This window comes from Lytechinus pictus, chromosome 19, assembly GCF_037042905.1.
Source record: "Lytechinus pictus isolate F3 Inbred chromosome 19, Lp3.0, whole genome shotgun sequence".
Lineage (NCBI taxonomy): Eukaryota > Metazoa > Echinodermata > Echinoidea > Temnopleuroida > Toxopneustidae > Lytechinus > Lytechinus pictus.
Genome location: NC_087263.1, coordinates 15,634,867 through 15,655,719, shown reverse-complemented (window position 1 = coordinate 15,655,719; position 20,853 = coordinate 15,634,867). Strand labels below are relative to the sequence as shown.

Sequence of the window (20,853 nt, the reverse complement as noted above, 5' to 3'; positions counted from 1 at the left end):
ATTCCAAAATTCAACAACTGGACAACAAAAAAACAGGTGCATAAGATCTCGAGTTTCGTATTTACAATAATTACATCTAGGTGAACTTTTTACCCCAATGCGAAAAAAAAATAAAATTGGTTGCTATACGTCTGTGAATAAACTTAAATTGAACGTATCTTGGTATCCAAGGTCGCCCTATATAATATTTTAAAACGGTCTTGCCACTGAATTAGTGTTTTTAAACTTAGATTTAGGTCACTTTCCCATTTATCTAAGTGATTGGTATTTTCCAAATTTAAACATACATCATTTACAAATATAAAATAACAAAATTTTGTTGGTTTCTTTTGTGAGAAAAATAAAGAAAGTTTCCTGTCTTCAGACGAATATGCGGGGTTGCGTTTGGTAAACATTTTTGACCAGGTTGACTTTATAGAATCAACAATAGTGTAATAACGCATAAACTGATTTATATGTAAATTAAAAATTAGCTGCATTTCTTCAAAAGATCGAAAACATCCATTTATATCAAGACAATCCCCAATCGACTTAATTCCTTTATCAAACCAGTGTTTGAAAAATATCAATTTACCATCTATTTTTACTAATGAATTATTCCAAATGGGTTGAGATAAAATCTCCTTAAATTTGACCGGGTTGTAATATTTATAGGAAGACCAGGATGCCAAAATTGGCTGACATGAAAAAGTGTTACATCAATAGCAAAGAAATTACTGTAAAAAATGTATTCACCTCCGTGTGAATTTACTTGATGAAGAAAAAACGGTTTCCACATACCCTTATTCTGATTATCTTATATCCTTTTGACCCAAGAAATTTTGAGTGCATTACAAAAACTTTTTATATGTGTCATTTTTAAACCACCATTTTCATATTCATTATACATTATATTTCTTACAGCTCTCTCTTTCCACTCCATAAAAATTCAAAGAATATATTTTGAAGGTTATCAAAAAAGCTTTGAGGTGGATCAGATAAGTTACTGAATAGATAAACAAATTTTGGAAGTACCAGGGATTTCAGTATAGTAATCTTACCTAAAAGTGTCAAATTGCAAAATTCCAAATTTTTAAAAGTTTATGGATTTCTTTTAATTTAATATAAAAATTTATTGAAAAAATACTTGATAAATCACGTATATTCCAAGGTAATCAATAGTTTCATCAACCCATTCTACATTTAACTGTCTACATAATGTGCCTTTGAAATTACCTAGCCTTACAATTTTACTCTTGTTAACGTTTATTTTAAGTCCTGAAATATTAGAATACTTTGTCAAAATATCAAAACAATTTAAAAGGTTACATTCATTTGCATCAAGATAAATTAATGTGTCATCAGCATACTGACTTACGCGTATTTCATGTACATTAAGATGAATTCCCCGAATTTGTTTACTCTGTCTCAACAGAAGACCTAAATCACCTAATATCTCCGCCCCAATTAAAAAAAGATATGGGCTAAGGGGGCAGCCCTGCCTTACCCCTCTTTGGAGATTAAACACTTTAGATGAAAAACCATGATTTATAATACAACTCTCGATGTTTGTATACATAAGTTTAACAAAAGATCTAAATGTGCCACCAAGACCAAATTTGTTCAAACAAATGTCTATAAAATTCCATTCAACCGTGTCAAAAGCCTTCTCAAAATATATTGAGAAGACAATACCATTAGTTTCTCTTTTTTACATAGGCATATTGAGTCTAAGAGTAAACAAATATTCTCATCGATGTATCTATTCTTTAAAAATCCAGTTTGGTCCCAATGGATAATAGATGGTAGAACTTTTTGAAGTCTTGAAGCAATAATTTTAGCCAAAATTCTATAATTGGTATTTAGGAGTGAGATTGGAAGCCAATTTTTTAAATAAAGATTATCCTTGTCCTTTTTGGTAAAAGGGTTATTATTCCTTTTTTCATAGATGGGCATAGTTCACCTAACGAATAACAAAAAATACTTTGCAATGAGTTCTTTTATATCTTCCCAAAACATCTTATAAAAATTAACAGGTAGACCATCGGTACCAGGTGTTTTGTCACAAGCCATTGACATGATTGCATCATAACATTCTTTTTCTAAAATACAACCTTCACATAACCCGACTAAATCTTGCCCAATTGTAGGTATATCCAGATTATTGAGTAAATTTTTTATATCGTTATCTTCTATATTATTTGAACCGTATAATGTTTCATAGAAATTCTTTTCTTCTGATAATATATCTTTGGGTTTGGTAATAATAATTTCACTTTTCTCCAGCTTCTGTATATGTTTTTTATCAAAATTTCTTTTTTCTAAATTTAAAAAATAACATATTTTTTATCCCTCCGATATCCACGTGGCTCTAGTGCGAACCATTATTCCCCTTACACGTTCCTCATGCATACGATGTAACTCTGTTTCTTTACATAATAGCTGTTCCTTTATAAAAGATTCATCAGGATTATCCGCCAAAGCATCTTGAATGTTTTCCATGTCTTTGAGTATACAGTCATATTTGGTTTTTATTTTTTTTCATGATTGTAAGATTTTTTTCAGATCTGATTTATATAAAGGGTTTGATAATAGAGAAGTATTCATCTTCCAAAAGCCTGGGCCCCTTTTTGGAACCCAACGTTTGACGGACAAGCTGATAGCTGAATGGTCACTTCTGTAACCATAATGTATGTCAGCACAATCTACAAAGGCTTTCAGCGTACTAGAGATAAGAAAATAATAAATTCTACTTTGAGCAGACATAGAACGCCATGTAAATTGAAATATGCAAGGGTTCATATGGCGCCATATATCTATCAAGTCCATGTCTTCTTTTATTAATTCCATAAGAGTAAAACAATGAGGGTGATGTTGGGTATGGTTAGGGTAACGATCCATGTTGGGGTCTTGAACAGTATTCATGTCTCCACCTATAATAAAAGGTTCCTCACCAAACTGTTGCATCATGGAATGTAAATTTTCAAACATTGCTATCTCATCTTTGTTCGGACCATATATATTAATCACGGTAAATTTTGAGTTACCATACGATACATTTAAAAGCACAGTACGACCAGATTCATCTCTGTGTACTGCGTGTACAGTAATACCTGAATTAGGTTTCAACAAAATGCATACCCCTGCACTATTGGATTTTCCATGAGAGAAGAAAACTTTATATCCCCATTCATTGGACCAATTTTTTTCACATTCAACCGTGCTATGGGTTTCTTGAAGAAAAAACATTTCGAATTCAGTATTTCTTAGCCAGTCAAACACACATCGACGTTTTAGGTTATCACCAAGGCCTCTTACATTCAAAGAATATAATTTCACTTTAAGAGCTTCACCCATAATGCCTGCTGAATATCACTGGCAAATTAAAAGAGAAGCTTATACACTAGTAAGTAAATTTAAACTTCCTCTTCTGGTATCTGTTCAGACCATAATTCCTTTAAGATTGACAAGGGACCCCTCACTGACCGTCCATACATCAATTCAAACGGCGAATATCCCAAACTCTCGTGAGGAACTTCGTGGTAAGTGAATAAGAGGGCGGGCAAATACCTGTCCCAGTCCCGTGGACAATCTTTACACATTCTTAACATCTGTTTCAATGTACCATTAAATCTTTCACACGCACCATTCGCCATGGGGTGATATGGAGAAGTGTGAAATTGCTTTACGCCTAACAGGCGAGAAACCTCTTTCATTACTCCTGATACAAATTGCGTACAGTTATCTGAGAGAATTTCGTTCGGAACCCCCAGCCTAGAGAAAACATCCATCATGGCCTCAGCCACTCGTTCTGCCTCAATTTTCGGTAGTGCCACAGCCTCGGGATACCTTGTGGCCAGATCGACTATCGTTAGAATATATCTATTTCCCCTCTCAGTGACTGGTTGCAATGGTCCTATTAAGTCTACTGCAATTCTCCTAAAACATGTGTCTATCAGGGGTGGCATTACTACAGGGACTCTACCAACCTTTCCTTTCGGAGTGGTTCGTTGGCACGAGTCACATGATGCACAGTACCTTCTAACATCTGACTGTAGTCCCGGCCAATAGAAATGTGCCATAATACGCTCTGTATTCTTCTTTGCCTTGAGATGTCCTGATAAAGCTGAGTCATGGGCAAGCCGAAAAACCTGGGTCCTGAAGGGGGTAGGAACCACCAGCTGCGTGTACATCTGTCCGCGTGCTTCCAGTGATGTCTGAAATTCACAAAAAAGTAGACCATTGTTATAGTAATAACGAACCTGACTACATTTACCTACTGCTTTACGTTTACCTCCTTCAGTGGCGATCTTCCGAACTTTTTCCAATGTTTCATCTTGCTTCTGAGCAGCAATGATATCTTCCCTTGTAGCTGTGATTTCGGGTCCACCCGATGACTCCAGCGGCTTCCATGGCTTATTCTTCCGAAGCCTCATGCCACGCGTCTCAACCCCAGCTGCTGCTGTAGTTCGTGTCGATTCATCCTGCTCTGATACCGCCTGAGTGTTTTCCTCGTCATATGTGCCAGAGTTGGAATCGATCTCGTTGATGTCCAGTGTCACTTCATCTTGCGGATCGTCGGTGTCCACTCCAGTGTCCGCGACTACTTCGACTGGCTGCCGATCATGTGCCTCCTCGGTTTTCCTTGTTCCTGGAATGTTGCCAATTATAACATCATAAAGGGGGTTAGTCATACAAAGAGCATTACCAGTAAACACAGACTCCTTACCTCTACCATTGCAATTGGAACAGATCTCACAGTTTGATCTATGAACAAACATAATTGTTTATCACCAGTTAAGTTCTCATTTACTAACCCAGAACGTACAATCACAAAACTTGATCAAGAATCCCTAAGTACGCTTGCTGGCTTACCGTCTAACATGCCCTTATATACCGGCATATACGTACCTACGGTGCATCCTGCACTAATAACCGGGAGTTTGTACCCACACTGTAGGGTAACAGACTGAGATTCATCGGTCAAACCTGTACTTACGTGATTATCATTATCATCAGAGACTAATCCTGGACAACATTCAGCGATGCAAGCACCCACCATTTGCTTGCGCTTTCCGGACTGAAATGAGGGGGGCTGCTTATATACTTGATATTGACATCTCGCTTGCGATCTGGACACTTGTTAGCTAAGTGTCCCTGTTTACCGCAGACATAACAGGGGCCTTTAGTGATCTGACCCTTTTCATGCCGTTCACTTCCGTTTGCAGTTTTGCGCACCTTATCCCCCTATTGCGTGTTCCTGCTTGGACCACGCGACAAATGTCCATGTGCTGCACTATACTGCTCTGCAATATCTATTAATTCTAAGTTCTTCGGGCAACGTTCCTTAATGAACACCATGGTTGAACGATCACACCCTTCTAAAATTTGTTCCATTATTACCAAATCAAGAAGTGTATCGTAACAGGGTTTTCTCCCACTTAATTCAATCCAGCGCTTAGCGTAAGACATCGACCATGCCGCATACTGTATGAAAGTCTCACTATTGCCGCGCTTGGCTTCCCAAAAACGCTTCCGGAAGCCTTCACTCGTAAGAGTGAAATGCTGTAACAGCGTTCGTTTCACTATTGCGTAATTGCTCACATCCTCGGCAGACATGCGTGTATAGACTTCTAACGCGCTCCCCGCTAACAGATTACCTCGTACGCATGCACAATATTCCTCTGGCCATTTCTGCAAAGTTGCATGGCGTTCAAAGCGTAATATGTAAGCATCTAACTCGTCTGAGTCTGCTCTGAACACTGGCAAATTCGGCACACTACCTGGGATACAATGACTACCTGCATTATGTTTTTCCCTTAACTGAGCCAACTCAATTTTGTGTTCCCTTTCCTGTTCATGCTCTTCCCTTACTATTCATCTTTCCTCACGTTCAACTTCATGTTGTTGATGAATTTCTTCTTTACGTGCCTTCTCCCTACTTTCTACAAAGTCTAACAATGCTTGACCTTGAAGACCACATTCTCTGCCTAACATTAGGAAAGTTTCCACCTCTATTTTTACCAGTATTCTATTGCAAGAGTCATAAAATAGATACTACCTGAACTAATATCCTGCCGAACGGTGTAAGTACTACAACTCATGAAATTAGTCGCCTTTTATGATCAACACTGAATAAATAAAAGTCACCTCAACAATCTACAAATGAAGTACCGATCATCCTAACAAAGTTACCTCTCCCGGACAAGCCCCCATTGTCACAGCCCTATATTGGGGTCCGGAAAGAAAAGAGAGAGGTAGACTTATGAACGGATACTCAGTACAACATAACCCTGACACTTTGAGTAAATTTTATAATAGCATTTAATTAGTAGGTTCTTGTTCCAATATCAGTTAACAATAGAGTGGATTATTAATTCCCATCTTCCTAAGAACACTTGAGATTTGAGAAAATCAATAGCTATTATTAATTACGAAAGCTTAATTGGAAAACCTAATCAAACACTCGAATATTTAAAATACATTTAAGAGTTTGAATAATATTTCAATTGAAGAGGAAAAATATTCACGGACTAAATGAAACACCCACACCCAATTCATTTTCATGTCAACATTTGGAGTTAATTCACTAAGAAATAAGGATGAAATCAATGTTGCGGAGATAAAATAGCCCCTACCCTCTTTTAAGTTTATCTTATTTTTTCATCAAAGTAACATGGGCGCAAGCAAATCATCCGTGTTGCAATGGCCAGATACGCAATGGGTATGTCTACGCAGGCACTACTCTGTTGCGTATCTGTAGATATGCAAGATAAAATTTGTACTCAAGATAAAAATTTTAATTTTATCTGAGAGATAAAATGTCATCTCAGAATACCAATTTCATTTTAAGAGATAAAATAAGATATTTTAAAGATAAAATGACCTCAGAATACCGCCCCAGGCTTCCTTTGGGGATGACAACCCTAGCTTGCACCCATTCGTGCTGTGAAGGGAAGAACTTGTTTCAGTCCCTGAAGCAGTGGTTTTGGCACCTGGCTATATTTGGTTTTGGGTTGACTGCCCATTCCATCTAACTATTGTCACATTATCTAATTATAGTTTATTATGTGGCAGTCGTGGGCCGCTTTTCATCATTTTATGATGGCAACATCAGGCCCAAAGAACAATCTAAAAAAAGGGACCCTTTCTCATGCTACAAGATAAAAAGTATATACATGTACAGTAGAACCTAAGATATGTTCCAGCCATACGTAGAGTTTTGCGTGACTTTACAAACAGCTTTATGAATCACCCTCCTGGGCCCTGCCTTACAAAAAGATCAACCACAACTATGGAAAGCCAGCAATATCAATATCTTAAATGCATTTTTGTTCAAAATATTTTCTAAACATGCTGTACAGTGCGTCCCACAAAAACGAAACCGAGATTTAGCGATAATTTATCATAACTTAATCACAAACACAATAGACAAATGACCTACCATTGTAAAGCTTAGAATCTCCTCTTTCATCTGATATTACTTAGATTATTTCTCATTCACACATGAGTGAGAAAAAACAATTTGAAGAGCAGATACAAAAAAGTCATTTGGTGGGCTGTATCTGGGTTTCAAAAAGAAAACCACATTTTTAAAAAGTTCAATATCTGCTCTTTAATTTGATACCTCAATTACAGAAAATGGTTTAGAAATAACAAAGCTCTGGTTTTTTTAAATAAGGCTTGAATTTCAATAATTTCATAAAATGAAGAGGTTTTATAGGCTTGCGTTCAAACACTCTGTTTTGTTGACGATCAGCCACGCATTAAGTCTTTTGTTATCCATGCGATAGCTTTTTTGGGAAACCGGTGAAAACACGTTTATTTCATGAAATTATGGAAATACAAGCATTGTTTTGAGGGAACATAACTTTTTTACTTCTTGACCATTTTTTGTGATTAAGGTATCAAATAAAAGAGCAGATATTGAACTTTTTATGCATGTGATTTTCTTTTTGAAATTCAGATACCCCCCGCCAAATGAGTTTTGGTATCCTTTCTTCAAATTGTTTTTGCTCACTCATGCATAAACGAGGAATAATCTAAGTAATATCAGATGAAAGAGGAGATTCTAAGCTTTAAATTGGTAGTTCAGTTGTCTATTGTATTGGTGATTAAGTTATGATCGGCAGATCAAGGACATGCTGGCGAATGGCAGGATAGAGCCATCATCCAGTCCATGGGCTTCCAATGTTGTTCTTGTGAAGAAGAAGGACGTTTCGAAGAGGTTCTTTGTTGACTACCGCAAGTTAGACAACTATGAAAATACTTACCATGATTTCCTTATTTACGAGATAACTGGATATAGTCATTTGATTTGCTAGTTCATTACGATTAACTTGCACGCCGAATAAAAGTACACAATTTTTCCTGCGCGTGCACAGCATCTCCCTACGCACGCACTATCCCAAGATCATCACGCAAATAGGCGTCCATTTCCTCTTATGAACCTGAACGCAAGACATGTTGCCATGCAAGGCGAGGGGTCGGTGGGGGGGTTCAAATGAGTATATCCAGTTATCTCGTAAATAAGAAAATCATGGTAAGTATTTTCATAATTTACTATCAATAACTGGGATATACTCATTTGATTTGCTAGACCAACACGGATTCAACGTGAAGGGAGGCATGTCTAGACTAAGAAGTGCGTAAAAAATAGGGAGATGAAGACACGAAGGTCGATGCCTTAAGGACAGAGGAGGCAAATAAGGCCTCATGCGAAGTAAAGTCCTTAAGAACAAGGAAGTGAAGGAATAGAAGAGCGTCAAAAAGGCAGTCCTCAAGATGTCGTATACGATGATTCCATAGAAAGAGCCCAAGAAGAATGATACTATAGTATCATGGGCCCTCGGCCTAGTGTCAGGAGAACATCATCACCAACTGACTTGATCGTTTCAACAATCCAGCGTGAAAAGATGTCTCGAGAAGCTGCCGCAAACGGCTCGCGCGACAAAACAACCAACTGCACAGAGTTGGGAATTGTCTGAAGAATGGCAAACAAAGACAAGGGTTAGAAGTCACACCTAATCTAAGCCAATCCCGGCAACGGTCCGGGAGCGATGCATAAGTATGCAAAGCTTTGTACTGTAAATGGTTACATATAAACAGATACAGGAGGGATCTCGACTGATAGACAGACAAAAGATACCCTGAATACCGACCCAAGAGGGAGTTAGTCAAGCGTCAAGAACGACCGACAGGTGCCATGACGGACTAAGCCATACAAGCTCAACGTTTGAGAATAACTCAAGAGTTTGTAAGATTCGGATTGAAGGGGTTAATCATCCGTAACCGGAGGGATGATAATTGCCGATGATCAAAAAACGATCCGATTTTGTTGAAAATTTCGACAAGAATCGTGATCGGAAGACTGAAACTTTTACGGTTCAGTAAGTGATCAATCAATCAATCTGAGAAGGCAACAGCGGGGTTAATAAAAGCCACGGTCAAGTCACCGGCTTAATAATTTAAGCCAAGCCGCAACCATGCAAACGTAAGGAATGCGAGATATTTCAGAAGCCCCCGCGTGGGAGAAAGCGCCCAGAATTCGATATCTGTCTCAAATGCGTGAGGGCAGAACATCTGCAGAATTCTGATAGAGAGCTGTGGCAGGACGTTTCCAGCGGTCCGGTAAGGACATGGAACGACAGAGAGTAAGGTTGAAGTAAACCACTCGTAAGGCAGTCAATGTGTCGAGAAAAGCGACTGAGTGCCATCCTGTTAATAAGAAAATGCCACGGACCTGCTGTCTATGTAGAATAGAACAGTCTGGTCAAAACAGCTCAACCGGGCGTGTCGGAGAAAAAACGCGGCACGCATCACGACATAACAAGTGTGATAGACCGAGCGATCAAGAGAGGACCCCGGATCCCCTTTCTCCCGTACTAAATAAAGCACCTGCGGCGGGACGTGGCTTAGCTGAAGCCACCATCGCCGAGAGGGCCCGTAAGGCTAGACTGCGATGGATGTCCGCTGAGCGGAGCAATCCCTAGCCGCAGCAAGCATACGCCAGAGGTGAGCTGGCGAACAATGTCTCTGTCATGATCTTACGTGTAAACGACGATCAAGAGATTTCGGTCTAGATGCTCTGAAACAACAGACATCGCCAGACATGATACCTCAACAGTTACGTTCCCGACGGAATCGAGTGAGGTAACAATGGCCCTGTCCTATCAAGGTTAGGGACGGAAACTGGCTAAGAGTTTTAAAAGGATATGTTTTTAGGCTTTTTATTTTTACATGTGGTCCGAGGACAGCTCAGACTTGGGGAGGGGCTGTGTAGCATAATGAGTTGTACCTTTAGGTTATGTCATAATTTGATCACAGAAGGCGAATTTTTGATGTTGTGATACTTGCGTTTATGGAGAGGTACGTCAGTTCGCTGCGATGACATGCGGTTGTGAATAGTTAGATCCGATTAAAAAACTAAGACTTATAAGGTGAGTGTTAGTGCTTCATTCTGCATGTATTTCAGAGAGGTATGAGAGGAAGAGAGACGTATCAGGTTGCACAATAGACTTTTGTGAGAGAATCTTCCCCCAAAACAAGTATATGAGTGAAGAACAGCGTGGACTGGGTTCTGGAGACTGCGAGACGGGAGAACGCTGCCCCGACAGAGCTAAGTTACACCCCAATATCTTGCTTTGAAATTTGCATATCCTAATGAAAACTTGCCCACGAGATGACTCTGAATTGGTCTCTTGCGCAAAGGGAAAATAATGAAGACTTACTCGTTCTGAAGAGTAGGTCGGGACCAGGTCCTGGTCCTCCAGCAGCTCGAACATTGGCAACAGACAAGGTACCCGGCATCAGCTCGCCACTCACAGATGAAGGAGCAGCTCCAGGCAGGACCTCTACTGGAGTTTTCATCTGACTGTCCTGTGCAGAGGATGTCACCTCAACACTGAAGTGTTTATCCCAGCAGCCGACCCCCAGGTGAAGTGGGCTCGAGTCTCATTGACAAATAAGAGGATAAGTGTCAGCGGTTATTCTTGGACTATGTATAATGAAAAACAATATTTTAGAGGTGGTTAGTAACTCTGTAAAGATTCTGGAGGTGTCACTTCAACAGTGTACGTGTTTACCCCAGCAGCCAAACCCTAGATTAAGTGGGTTCGAGTCTTGTTGACAAATAGGATGAGCGTCAGTGGTTGTTCTTGGACTATGTATCATGAAAAACAATTTTTGTTAGAGGTGGTTAGTAACTCTGTAAAGATTCTCGAGATTAAAATGGGATATTTCTGCTATCGTTGTAATTATATCTAAAATATTTAGCACTGATCGGCATGAGGTTTTCAGGATATTTAAGCTGGTGCACATATATCAAGATAGCCAAGAAAGTGTTCACACGACCAGAAAACCCCCAGGTGAATTGGGCTTGAGTCTTGTTGACAAATAGGAGGACAAGTGTCAGCAGTTGTTCTTGGACTATGTATCATGAAAAACAATTTTGTTAGAGGTGGTTAGTAACTCTGTAAAGATTCTGGAGATGTCAATTCAACACTGTACGTGTTTGCCCCAGCAGCCAAGCCCCAGATTAAGTGGGTTCGAGTCTTGTTGACAAATAGGATGAGCGTCAGTGGTTCAGCTTGCACTAAATCAAATCATGGAAAACAAGAAAGTTTCAAAGGCAGGTAGCGCCTTGTCCATTACTGAAATTCAAAATTATTGTTTCTGCTATCGTTGTAATTATAACTAAAATATTTAGCAGTGATTGGCATGAGGTTTTCAGGATATTTAAGCTGGTGCACATATATCAAGATAGCCAAGAAAGTGTTCACACGATCAGCAAACCCCCAGGTGAATTGGGCTTGAGTCTTGTTGACAAATAGGAGGACCAGTGTAAGCGGTTGTTCTTGGAGTAAATCAAATTGGAAAACAATTTTTTAGAGGTGGTTAGTAACTGTGTAAAGATTCTCGAGATATCACTTCAACACTGTACTTGTTTACCACAGCAGCCAAACCCTAGATTAAGTGGTTTAGAGTCTTGTTGACAAATATGATAAGTGTCAGGGATTGTTCTTGGACTAAATCAAATTGAAAACATTTTTTTAGAAGTGGTTAGTAACTCTGTAAGTATTCTGGAGATATCACTTCAACACTGTACTTGTTAACCCCAGCAGCCAAGCCCAAGATTAAGTTTGTTCGAGTCTTGTTGACAAATAGGATGAGTGTCAGGGTTTGTTCTTGGACTAAATCAAATTGAAAACAATTTTTTAGAAGTGGTTAGTAACTCTGTAAAGATTCTGGAGATGTCACTTCAACACTGTACGTGTTTACCACAGCAGCCAAGCCCCAGATTAAGTGGGTTTGAGTCTTGTTGACAAATAGGATGAGCGTCAGTGGTTTGTTCTTGGACTAAATCAAATTGAAAACAATTTTTTGAAGTGGTTTGTAACTCTGTAAAGATTCTAGAGATGTCACTTCAACACTGTACGTGTTTACCACAGCAGCCAAGCCCCAGATTAAGTGGGGTTGAGTCTTGTTGACAAATAGGATGAGCGTCAGTGGTTCAGCTTGCACTAAATCAAATCATGGAAAGCAAGAAAGTTTCAAAGGCAGGTAGTGCCTTGTCCATAACTGAAATTCAAAATCATTGTTTCTGCTATTGTAATTATAAATACAATATTTAGCACTGACTGGCATGAGGTTTTCAGGATTTTTAAGCTGATGCTAATACATCAAGATAGCCAAGAAAGTGTTCACATGACCAGCAAACCCCCAGGTGAATTGGGCTTGAGTCTTGTTGACAAATAGGAGGACCAGTGTAAGCGGTTGTTCTTGGAATAAATCAAATTGGAAAACAATTTTTTAGAGGTGGTTAGTAACTCTGTAAGGATTCAGGACGTGTCACTTCAACATTGTAGGTGTTTACCCCAGCAGCTTAGCCCTAGGTGAAGTGGGCTTGAGTCTTGTTGACAAATAGGAGGACAAGTGTCAGCGGTGGGGCTTGCACTAAATCAAATGGAAAACAAGAATTTTTTGAGATGGTTAGTAACTCTGTAAGGATTCTGGAGATGTCACTACATTCCTGGGGAGTTTTTCATGAAAGGATTTGGACATTTTATCAGACAAGTCCCATTATATCTGACAGTTACCACAGCAACAGTTCTTCTCAGCCAATGACAATCTAGAAGTTATCAGGTCTGACAGCTTGTGGGACAAAAATGATGATGAAATGCTCCCCCTTTCAGAGGACTTCATGAATACCTGTATCGACTCAAATTCTTGTTCAGTCTAGAATTGAACCTGAGCTTAATTCCAGAGATTTTAGATTGCTTGCATACCTGTCTGGAACGAGCCAATGAATGGAGTGCTAGATGTTTCGTCGGCACTAGTGCCAGACCACGTTACCACGATAACAGTGTAAGTTGTATTAGGGAACAGTCCAGAAAGAGTGAGATTGAGTGGTTCCTCTGCTCGCACTTTGGTTCGTCGTGGAAAATAGATGGTTGGGGGGTCGTAAACAACTTCATAGTAGGAGAGAACACCGTCAGCTGCACCCCATTCCAGGGAGAGGCTGGTGGATGTGCGGGCGGTCGTCGTCAATCGCGTGATAGAATTCGGACCTGGAAACAACCAGGTAAGTGAGAAGGAATGAGCCACCGTGCAAAAATCAAAATGAATTCTTGAAAAATCATAAAATAAAATGGATCACAAAAATACTGGTTTATTTCTGATTATTTTGGCGATTTCAAAATCTTACATGGATTAATTATGCATGTTATAATCAACATTTCCCAATCACATGAGGACCTTCCATTGCAGTTCTATCCTATGACAAGAGGCCTTTGACCCTAACTAGAATTAGTTGTCACCACAGAAAGGTAGATCTAGATATTAATGTTTATTTACATAATAATCATAACAATATGTAGGGTACTTTTTAAGCGCATAATAGTAGTTTTCTTTACGTTTTGCAGTTACGAATAAACAAAATGTTAATATAGAAATACACTAAAAAATTTCACCAATTATAGCAATAACAGAAACAATAACATAAACCATAAATACTGTGAAATTATTCAATCTGAAAAACGAACTTAGTTAAGATCACTAACACACATAAGGGGCAGTGTAGTATTATTACTGCTTGGAAAAGACCAAATATCTTGCAAGAATGCCACACTAGTTCTGTTAGTTTCTCAGTAATTACACATTCGCAGAAACAATTTGGCACATATTTTTTATTCATACATATACACACTTTGGTTGTCATTTTACAAGATTCTTTTATTTTACGAACTCATTTTTTAATTTTTACGACCAGTGATGGATATTTTATAAAGAAGTACATTACGTCACAGACAACTTTATGCATGACTCGAGCATGTTTTGGGTACTAGGTCTGCTACATAGGCATACACCATTAAGCACAAGACAAGAAATGCTCACCAGTCGTGCACAAAGCTATTCATAACTTACAAACATCTTTATGAAACTGACGTTCACGTTTCAGTCATACTTACGGGTTCTCTGCGTGATTTCATCGTTGAGGTCATTTTCTCCATTCTGTATTCTAACAGTGTACAATTCACCGGGCAGCAGGGACTCCAGCGTGAATTCCGCGTACTGGGTCCCCGGCTCAGTTCTTGTAAAACTAGTGTTGAAGGAACTCGCATCCGCCTGCTTGTAGCTGATGAAGAATGCCAGTGATTCTAAGCCTGTCGTGAGCCATATGAGGTTGATTGTGGTGGTTGTTATGTCGCGGACGTCGAGGTCGCCAAGCGGGAGTGAAGCTGAAAGCAAAAATTGGAAGGAAACTGTCAATTTGTTTTAGGGGTGAACTAGTAAGAGTGATACATGACTATAGTACAAATTATGATAGTCAAGATATATTTAATGATGAAAAACTAACAATATCAACAATGATCATAATAATAAGGATTTTGAAACAATAATGGTAATTGTAAAGTACGAAGTTCAATTGATAAAAAATAAGGGGGTGGAGCTATGGAAAAGCAAAAAAAAAAGTGAAAAGAAAAGTTTGAACCAATAAGGCATTTAAATCAACAGACCATCAAAACAACTCCTATTACAAGAAGGCATACAAGGAATTTACATTTTCCTCTAGACTGCCTTGCAGTCGATAGCAATTTCAATAACTGCACATTGGACCAATCATAGGACTACACTATACAATAACACATACATGTATACTGTGAGGTTTATAATTCCAACTATTACCTGTCGTGAATTCAACTAGCTGTACTTTATTACTTCTTTGCATGGGAAAGTCACCAGCACTGTCCAGGAGAGATCTTATCTCATAGACGTAAGGTGTATTTGGATTAAGTCCCGTAGCTTCAAAGGTCAGAGGAGCAGCGGCAGGAATGGATGCAAGCAATACCTGGTTGCAACAAGAGGGGTTGCCCAGGATTCTTGAAGAACCATCATCCTAGAAGATAAAGGCAAACATCACCCCATAATAATAATAACAATAATAATAATGTCATATTTTACCCAGGGCAGCCATTTCAATTCCCAAAACTGTTCTTTCAATGGGCACTACTTAACATGATAGTGTCATCATTTCCCCGGCTTTAGCACAGCTACCTTGATCGGGCTCTCGAGCAGTCAAGGAATTTCTTCCAACTGGGTACCCACTCATGTCACCTGGGTCGAGTGCAGCAGAATGTGGGTAAATTTCTTGCTGATGGAAAACACGCCATGGCTGGGAATCGAACCGACGTCCCTCAGATTGAATGACGAAAGTCAAAACCACTACACAACAATGCCCCCAAAGCACAAGGAGACAATGCAAAGTCAAAATACAATGGGAAAATGACACAATGGGAAAATACAGTGACAAAATTCATTTGGGGAAAAAGGACAGAGATGGTGCAATGTCAAATACACTGGGAAATTAAACAAGACAATGGAATAAGAAAATCCATTGGGGAAAATTATACAAATCAAAAACATATATTACTTGAAAAAAACAATGAGAAAGTGCAACGACAAAATACTTTGAGGAAAATGACACAAAGAGAAAACACAATGACAAAATTTGTTGGCAAGGAATAATGCACCAAAGCAACAATGACAATATGACGATCAAAATACATTGGAAAATGATTCAAGACAATGCAATAATAGAATATATAGAAAAAAATGACACAATGAAATATATGTACACTGGGAAAATGACACAAGATGACACAATGATACCATGAAACAATGAGACATTCATCAATATGAATATAAACTACAATACCTCGCCGTATATCTCATAGAAGTTGACAGCATCTGCAGGTTGCCCAGGGCTGAAGCTGAATTCAACGCCGAATCGACCAGGTTCGACGTCTGTCACATTGCCAGGATTTGGTGGATCTATGTTGTAGAAATGATCAGGAGAGCATTTCATGAAGCAAATAGTCAATGACTATTATTGACACCTGTTATAAGCTACTGAAATCCTTCCATCTGATTGGTTAAGAGCAAATTTGGCAAGTGAAAATCAATGACAAGATGCTTTGTGAAACACTGCACAGGGGTGATTACAATTACCATAATAAATTACAGTGAAACAAATATACATTCAAACATTCATGGAAGGCAAGAAATGCGATCTTTACAGATGGTCTTATCGATATGTAATGTTTTTATGCAGAAACATAATTTTTTTAAACATAATACTGGGCCCGTACACTGAAGTCTAGTGTAACTTGGGTCTTGATCTGTATGCTAAAATCAACGGAAGCCTAACATGTTTGTTTTACATTGTGAGATTTCAATTTTTCTTTTTTTTATTGAGGGAGAGTGGAAATACTCTCATTTATTTCTTTCAATAATATATACATGTAAAAACATACAAATATCATACATTATTTTGAACATAAATATACAAACATAATCATGAAACATTAAGATGAGATTTGAAAAAAAAATAATGAAAGAAAAAAGTATCCCAAAAAGTCTCAAAGGCTTGAAAAAAGGGAAACCAAGAATAAAACATAACAAGTGGAATGCCTCTGGCCGTCTCACCTGCATCACGCGATTCAATATAGCAGCAGTGCTGATTTTGAAAACTACTATAACTCGCACAAGATGTTCAGTGATACTTGGTTACTCGTATTTCCACGTTTTATGAATTAGACCAATACACTTATAGAGATATGATGGCAATTCAACAAATACCCCCAACGTGGCCAAAGTTCTTTGACCTAACATGACCTTTGACCTTGATCATGTGACCTGAAACTCGCACAGGATGTTCAGTGATACTTGATTACTCTTATGTCCAAGTTTTATGAACTAGACCAACACTTTCAAATTTATGGCTGTAATTCAACAAATACCCCAATTTGGCCAAAGTTCATTGACCCTAAATGACCTTTGACCTTGATCATGTGACCTGAAACTTGCACAGGATGTTCAGTAATACTTGATTACTATTATGTCCAAGTTTCATGAATCAGATCCATAAACTTTCAAAACTATGATGGTAATTCAACAGATACCCCCAATTCGGCCAAAGTTCATTGACCCTAAATGACCTTTGACCTTGGTCATGTGACGTGAAACTCATGCAGGATGTTCAGTGATACTTGATTAACCTTATGTATAAGTTTCATGAACTAGGTCCATATATTTTCTAATTTATGATGACATTTCAAAAACTTAACCTTAGGTTAAGATTTTGATGTTGATTCCCCCAACATGGTCTAAGTTCATTGACCCTAAATGACCTTTGACCTTGGTCATGTGACATGAAACTCAGGCAGGATGTTCAGTAATACTTGATTAACCTTATGGCCAAGTTTCATGAACTAGGTCCATATACTTTCTAAGTTATGCTGTCATTTCAAAAACTTAACCTCAGGTTAAGATTTGGTGTTGACGCCGCCGCCGCCGTCGCCGTCGGAAAAGCGGCGCCTATAGTCTCACTCTGCTATGCAGGTGAGACAAAAATGATTATAGAAAATGATTTACAAATAGAACAGAGTACCGGAATGCGTCGCCACAACAGTAACATTAGAGTTTGATTGCGATGATCGGCGGGCACGTCGTCAGTACTTTCTTTCAAACCAAAACACTGACGACATGCCAGCTGGTCACTAAGTGAACAATTAAGAAAAAACAAACAAGAAAATGAGGCTGTGTTTGATAAATGCAAGCAACCGGTCTGAGAGGGATAAATAAAAAAAATGCGACGCCACACTCCGGCCCTCTAAAATGCCGAGTGGAAAATTGTTTAATAGTTATTTAGGTTGGAGAGGAAGAATTTTTTCAATCGTTTTTTTAAAAAGTGAATTGAATTGTGTGTGTTGAATTTCAGGAGGCAAGGAATTCCAAATAATTAGGCCAAGATGAAGGACTGACTTTTAGAGATTATTGGTTTCTGTTTTCCAGAGGTGAAAGTTGGTTGACTGTTGGGTAGAATAAGAATGAACATTCACATTTAAACAAAACATTTGAGTTAGATAAGGAGGGAGACGTTTGGTAAAGAACTTTTGCATCAATGAAGCATCCGATAATTTGTTAGAGTCATACACATTCAATGTTGAAAAACGGCGAAATAAGGGTAGGGAAGAAGCTAGGTAATGGGCATTAGCACATATGCGAAGGGCTTTCTTTTGTAGGCAATATATTCTTAATAACTTAGAAGCATGTAGAGAAGCCCATACCACATTACAATACAAAACATGAGGTAATATAAAGGCATTATACATTGTACTTAAAGTTTGAGTGGTAATATATGCTTAACATTATTCATAATACCAGTACATATTTTCGTACTTGTTGTATTAATGTGAGAATCACATGTACATGTAAGAAACTCATCTAATTGTACGCCCAGGTATGTGAAAGTAGAACATTGTTCTATTTGGACCTGTTCAGAAACAATTTGACACTAGAGTAGTCTAATCTTTTATTTTGCTTATTTCTGAAAATCACAAATTTTGTTTTCAAAATATTCAATGACAATTTATTACAAACAAGCCAGTCATAAACAAAATTAAGATCTATATTGATCGTGTGGATTAAAGATTGAAAGTTTATATGAGAGGCAATCAATGAGGTATCATCTGCAAATTGTACAAATTTAAAGAAGTTTGAACAGTTGACTACATAATTTATGTAAATTAAGAATAAAAGGGGGCCTAAAATACTTCCTTGGGGAACACCTGAATAAATGATTTTGGAATTTGATGATTGGCCATTGTACATGGTAAATTGTTTCCTATTTTTTAAACAACTACAGAACCAGGCATGAGGCAAGCCTCTAATTTTTTCATAAAAAGAAGGCTTAGACAGCAAGATAGAGTGTGACAAAGTATCAAACGCTTTTGATAAATCCATAAAAATAACGATTGCATGCTTGTTTTTATTAATATAATTCAAAATTAAATCAGTTAGTTCAATTAATGCAAACTCGGTAGAACAGTCTTTCATAAAACCATATTGATTGGGATTGAGTAAATTATTGGACATCAAAAAATTGTACAACCTATTATATACTAGTCTTTCAAGAACTTTCGAAAACAATGGCAAAACAGATATCGGTCAATAATTATTACAATCAAATTTATCTCCTTTTTTATATACAGGCACAACTTTTGCTTACTTCATTTTATAAGGAAAAACACCGGTTTGAATAGATAAATTGCATATGTGAGTCAATGGTTGAGTAATGAAACACACAGCAGGTTTAATAATATCAATTGACAAAGTATCGTATCCAGGGCTCTTTCTAGGGCTGATTTTCTTTATATTAGCAACTTCATGTTCAGTAATCGGATTAAAAAACCAAGATTTATCAAATATTTTAGGCATGAAATCAGAGAATATTGAATTAGAATTCGGTACAGACCGAGTGAGATTTTCCCCTATGGTAACAAAAGAGTCATTGAATACATTTGCCACATCAAATGGATTTTCTATCTTTACATCATGATGTATAATTCCATTGATTATAGACGGTTTGTTTCTACCTAGAATTTCATTCAAAAACGTCCATGTTTTCTTCAGATTACCTTTTTTTCAAATTTGTTTGTTTTGCAAAACTTATAAGTGTATGTAATTTATTACGATATTTCTTATATATGTCTTCATTCACAAGTGTTGGCTTCGAATGAAATCGTTTATAAAGAATATTTTTTCTTCTGATGGAATTAAAAAGAGCTCGTGTGATCCACGGTTTTTTAATTCGCATATTAACTGGGGATCGCTCTTTCAGAGGCATGTGTTTATCACAATAATATTGACAATCATGTAAAAAAATATCGTATGCAATATCAACATCATTCGAATTCAGCACTTCTTTCCAGTCGTGATCTTTTAGGTCATTAAAAAAAGAAGCTAAAGCCAAAGGAGTTATATCACGATGCAAAACTGTGAAACTTATATTTCTTTTTATTGGAATGTTAAATTCTGCTATATGAAAAATGGGAAAATGGTCACTGACATCTGATAAAAGTATCCCAGAGGAAATATTTTTATTAATAACATTGGTAAATATGTTGTCAATAAGGGTCGCACTCTCTTGTAACACGAGTAGGCCTATCAATTATTGGAAATAGGCCATATGAACTAAAAGAATCAACAAGACCTTGAACAGAAGGCTGGGTATCGTAGTTAAGTAAATTGACATTCAGATCTCCAATAATATAACTGTATTTAGACTGTTTACAAATTGTGTCCACAATACTATCAAGTTATCTTATAAAATCAGAAACATTACTAGATGGGTTACGATAAATGACTCCAATTATAATATTTTTGTTGTTTTGAATATGTATACTAATGAATAATGACTCAACTCCCTGGATATCAAATGTTGCATAATTTATATAGAAACGTTCAGGTGATCTTGAATAAAAAATGCAACACCACCGCCACGACCAGACTGATGATTAGAACTATACATAG

General features: G+C 37.7%; 1 protein-coding gene across 2 annotated transcripts in view; it reads right to left on the bottom strand.

The window, feature by feature from the left end:
- Positions 1–4,023: 4,023 nt before the first annotated feature.
- LOC135157577 (tenascin-X-like) overlaps positions 4,024–20,853 on the bottom strand; it is a 100,834-nt gene continuing 84,004 nt past the window's right edge. The window contains exons 48-52 of one of the 2 annotated variants that reach the window (XM_064113700.1): positions 16,196–16,311; positions 15,166–15,376; positions 14,448–14,717; positions 13,266–13,547; positions 4,024–4,196 (exon numbers count right to left, since the gene is read on the bottom strand). In XM_064113700.1, coding sequence (XP_063969770.1) covers positions 4,111–4,196; positions 13,266–13,547; positions 14,448–14,717; positions 15,166–15,376; positions 16,196–16,311 — 965 coding nt within the window. In that variant the 3' untranslated portion in view covers positions 4,024–4,110. Of the gene's footprint in view, positions 4,197–10,888; positions 10,976–13,265; positions 13,548–14,447; positions 14,718–15,165; positions 15,377–16,195; positions 16,312–20,853 lie in introns of those variants that run through there. The other variant, XM_064113701.1, reaches the window with a different exon arrangement.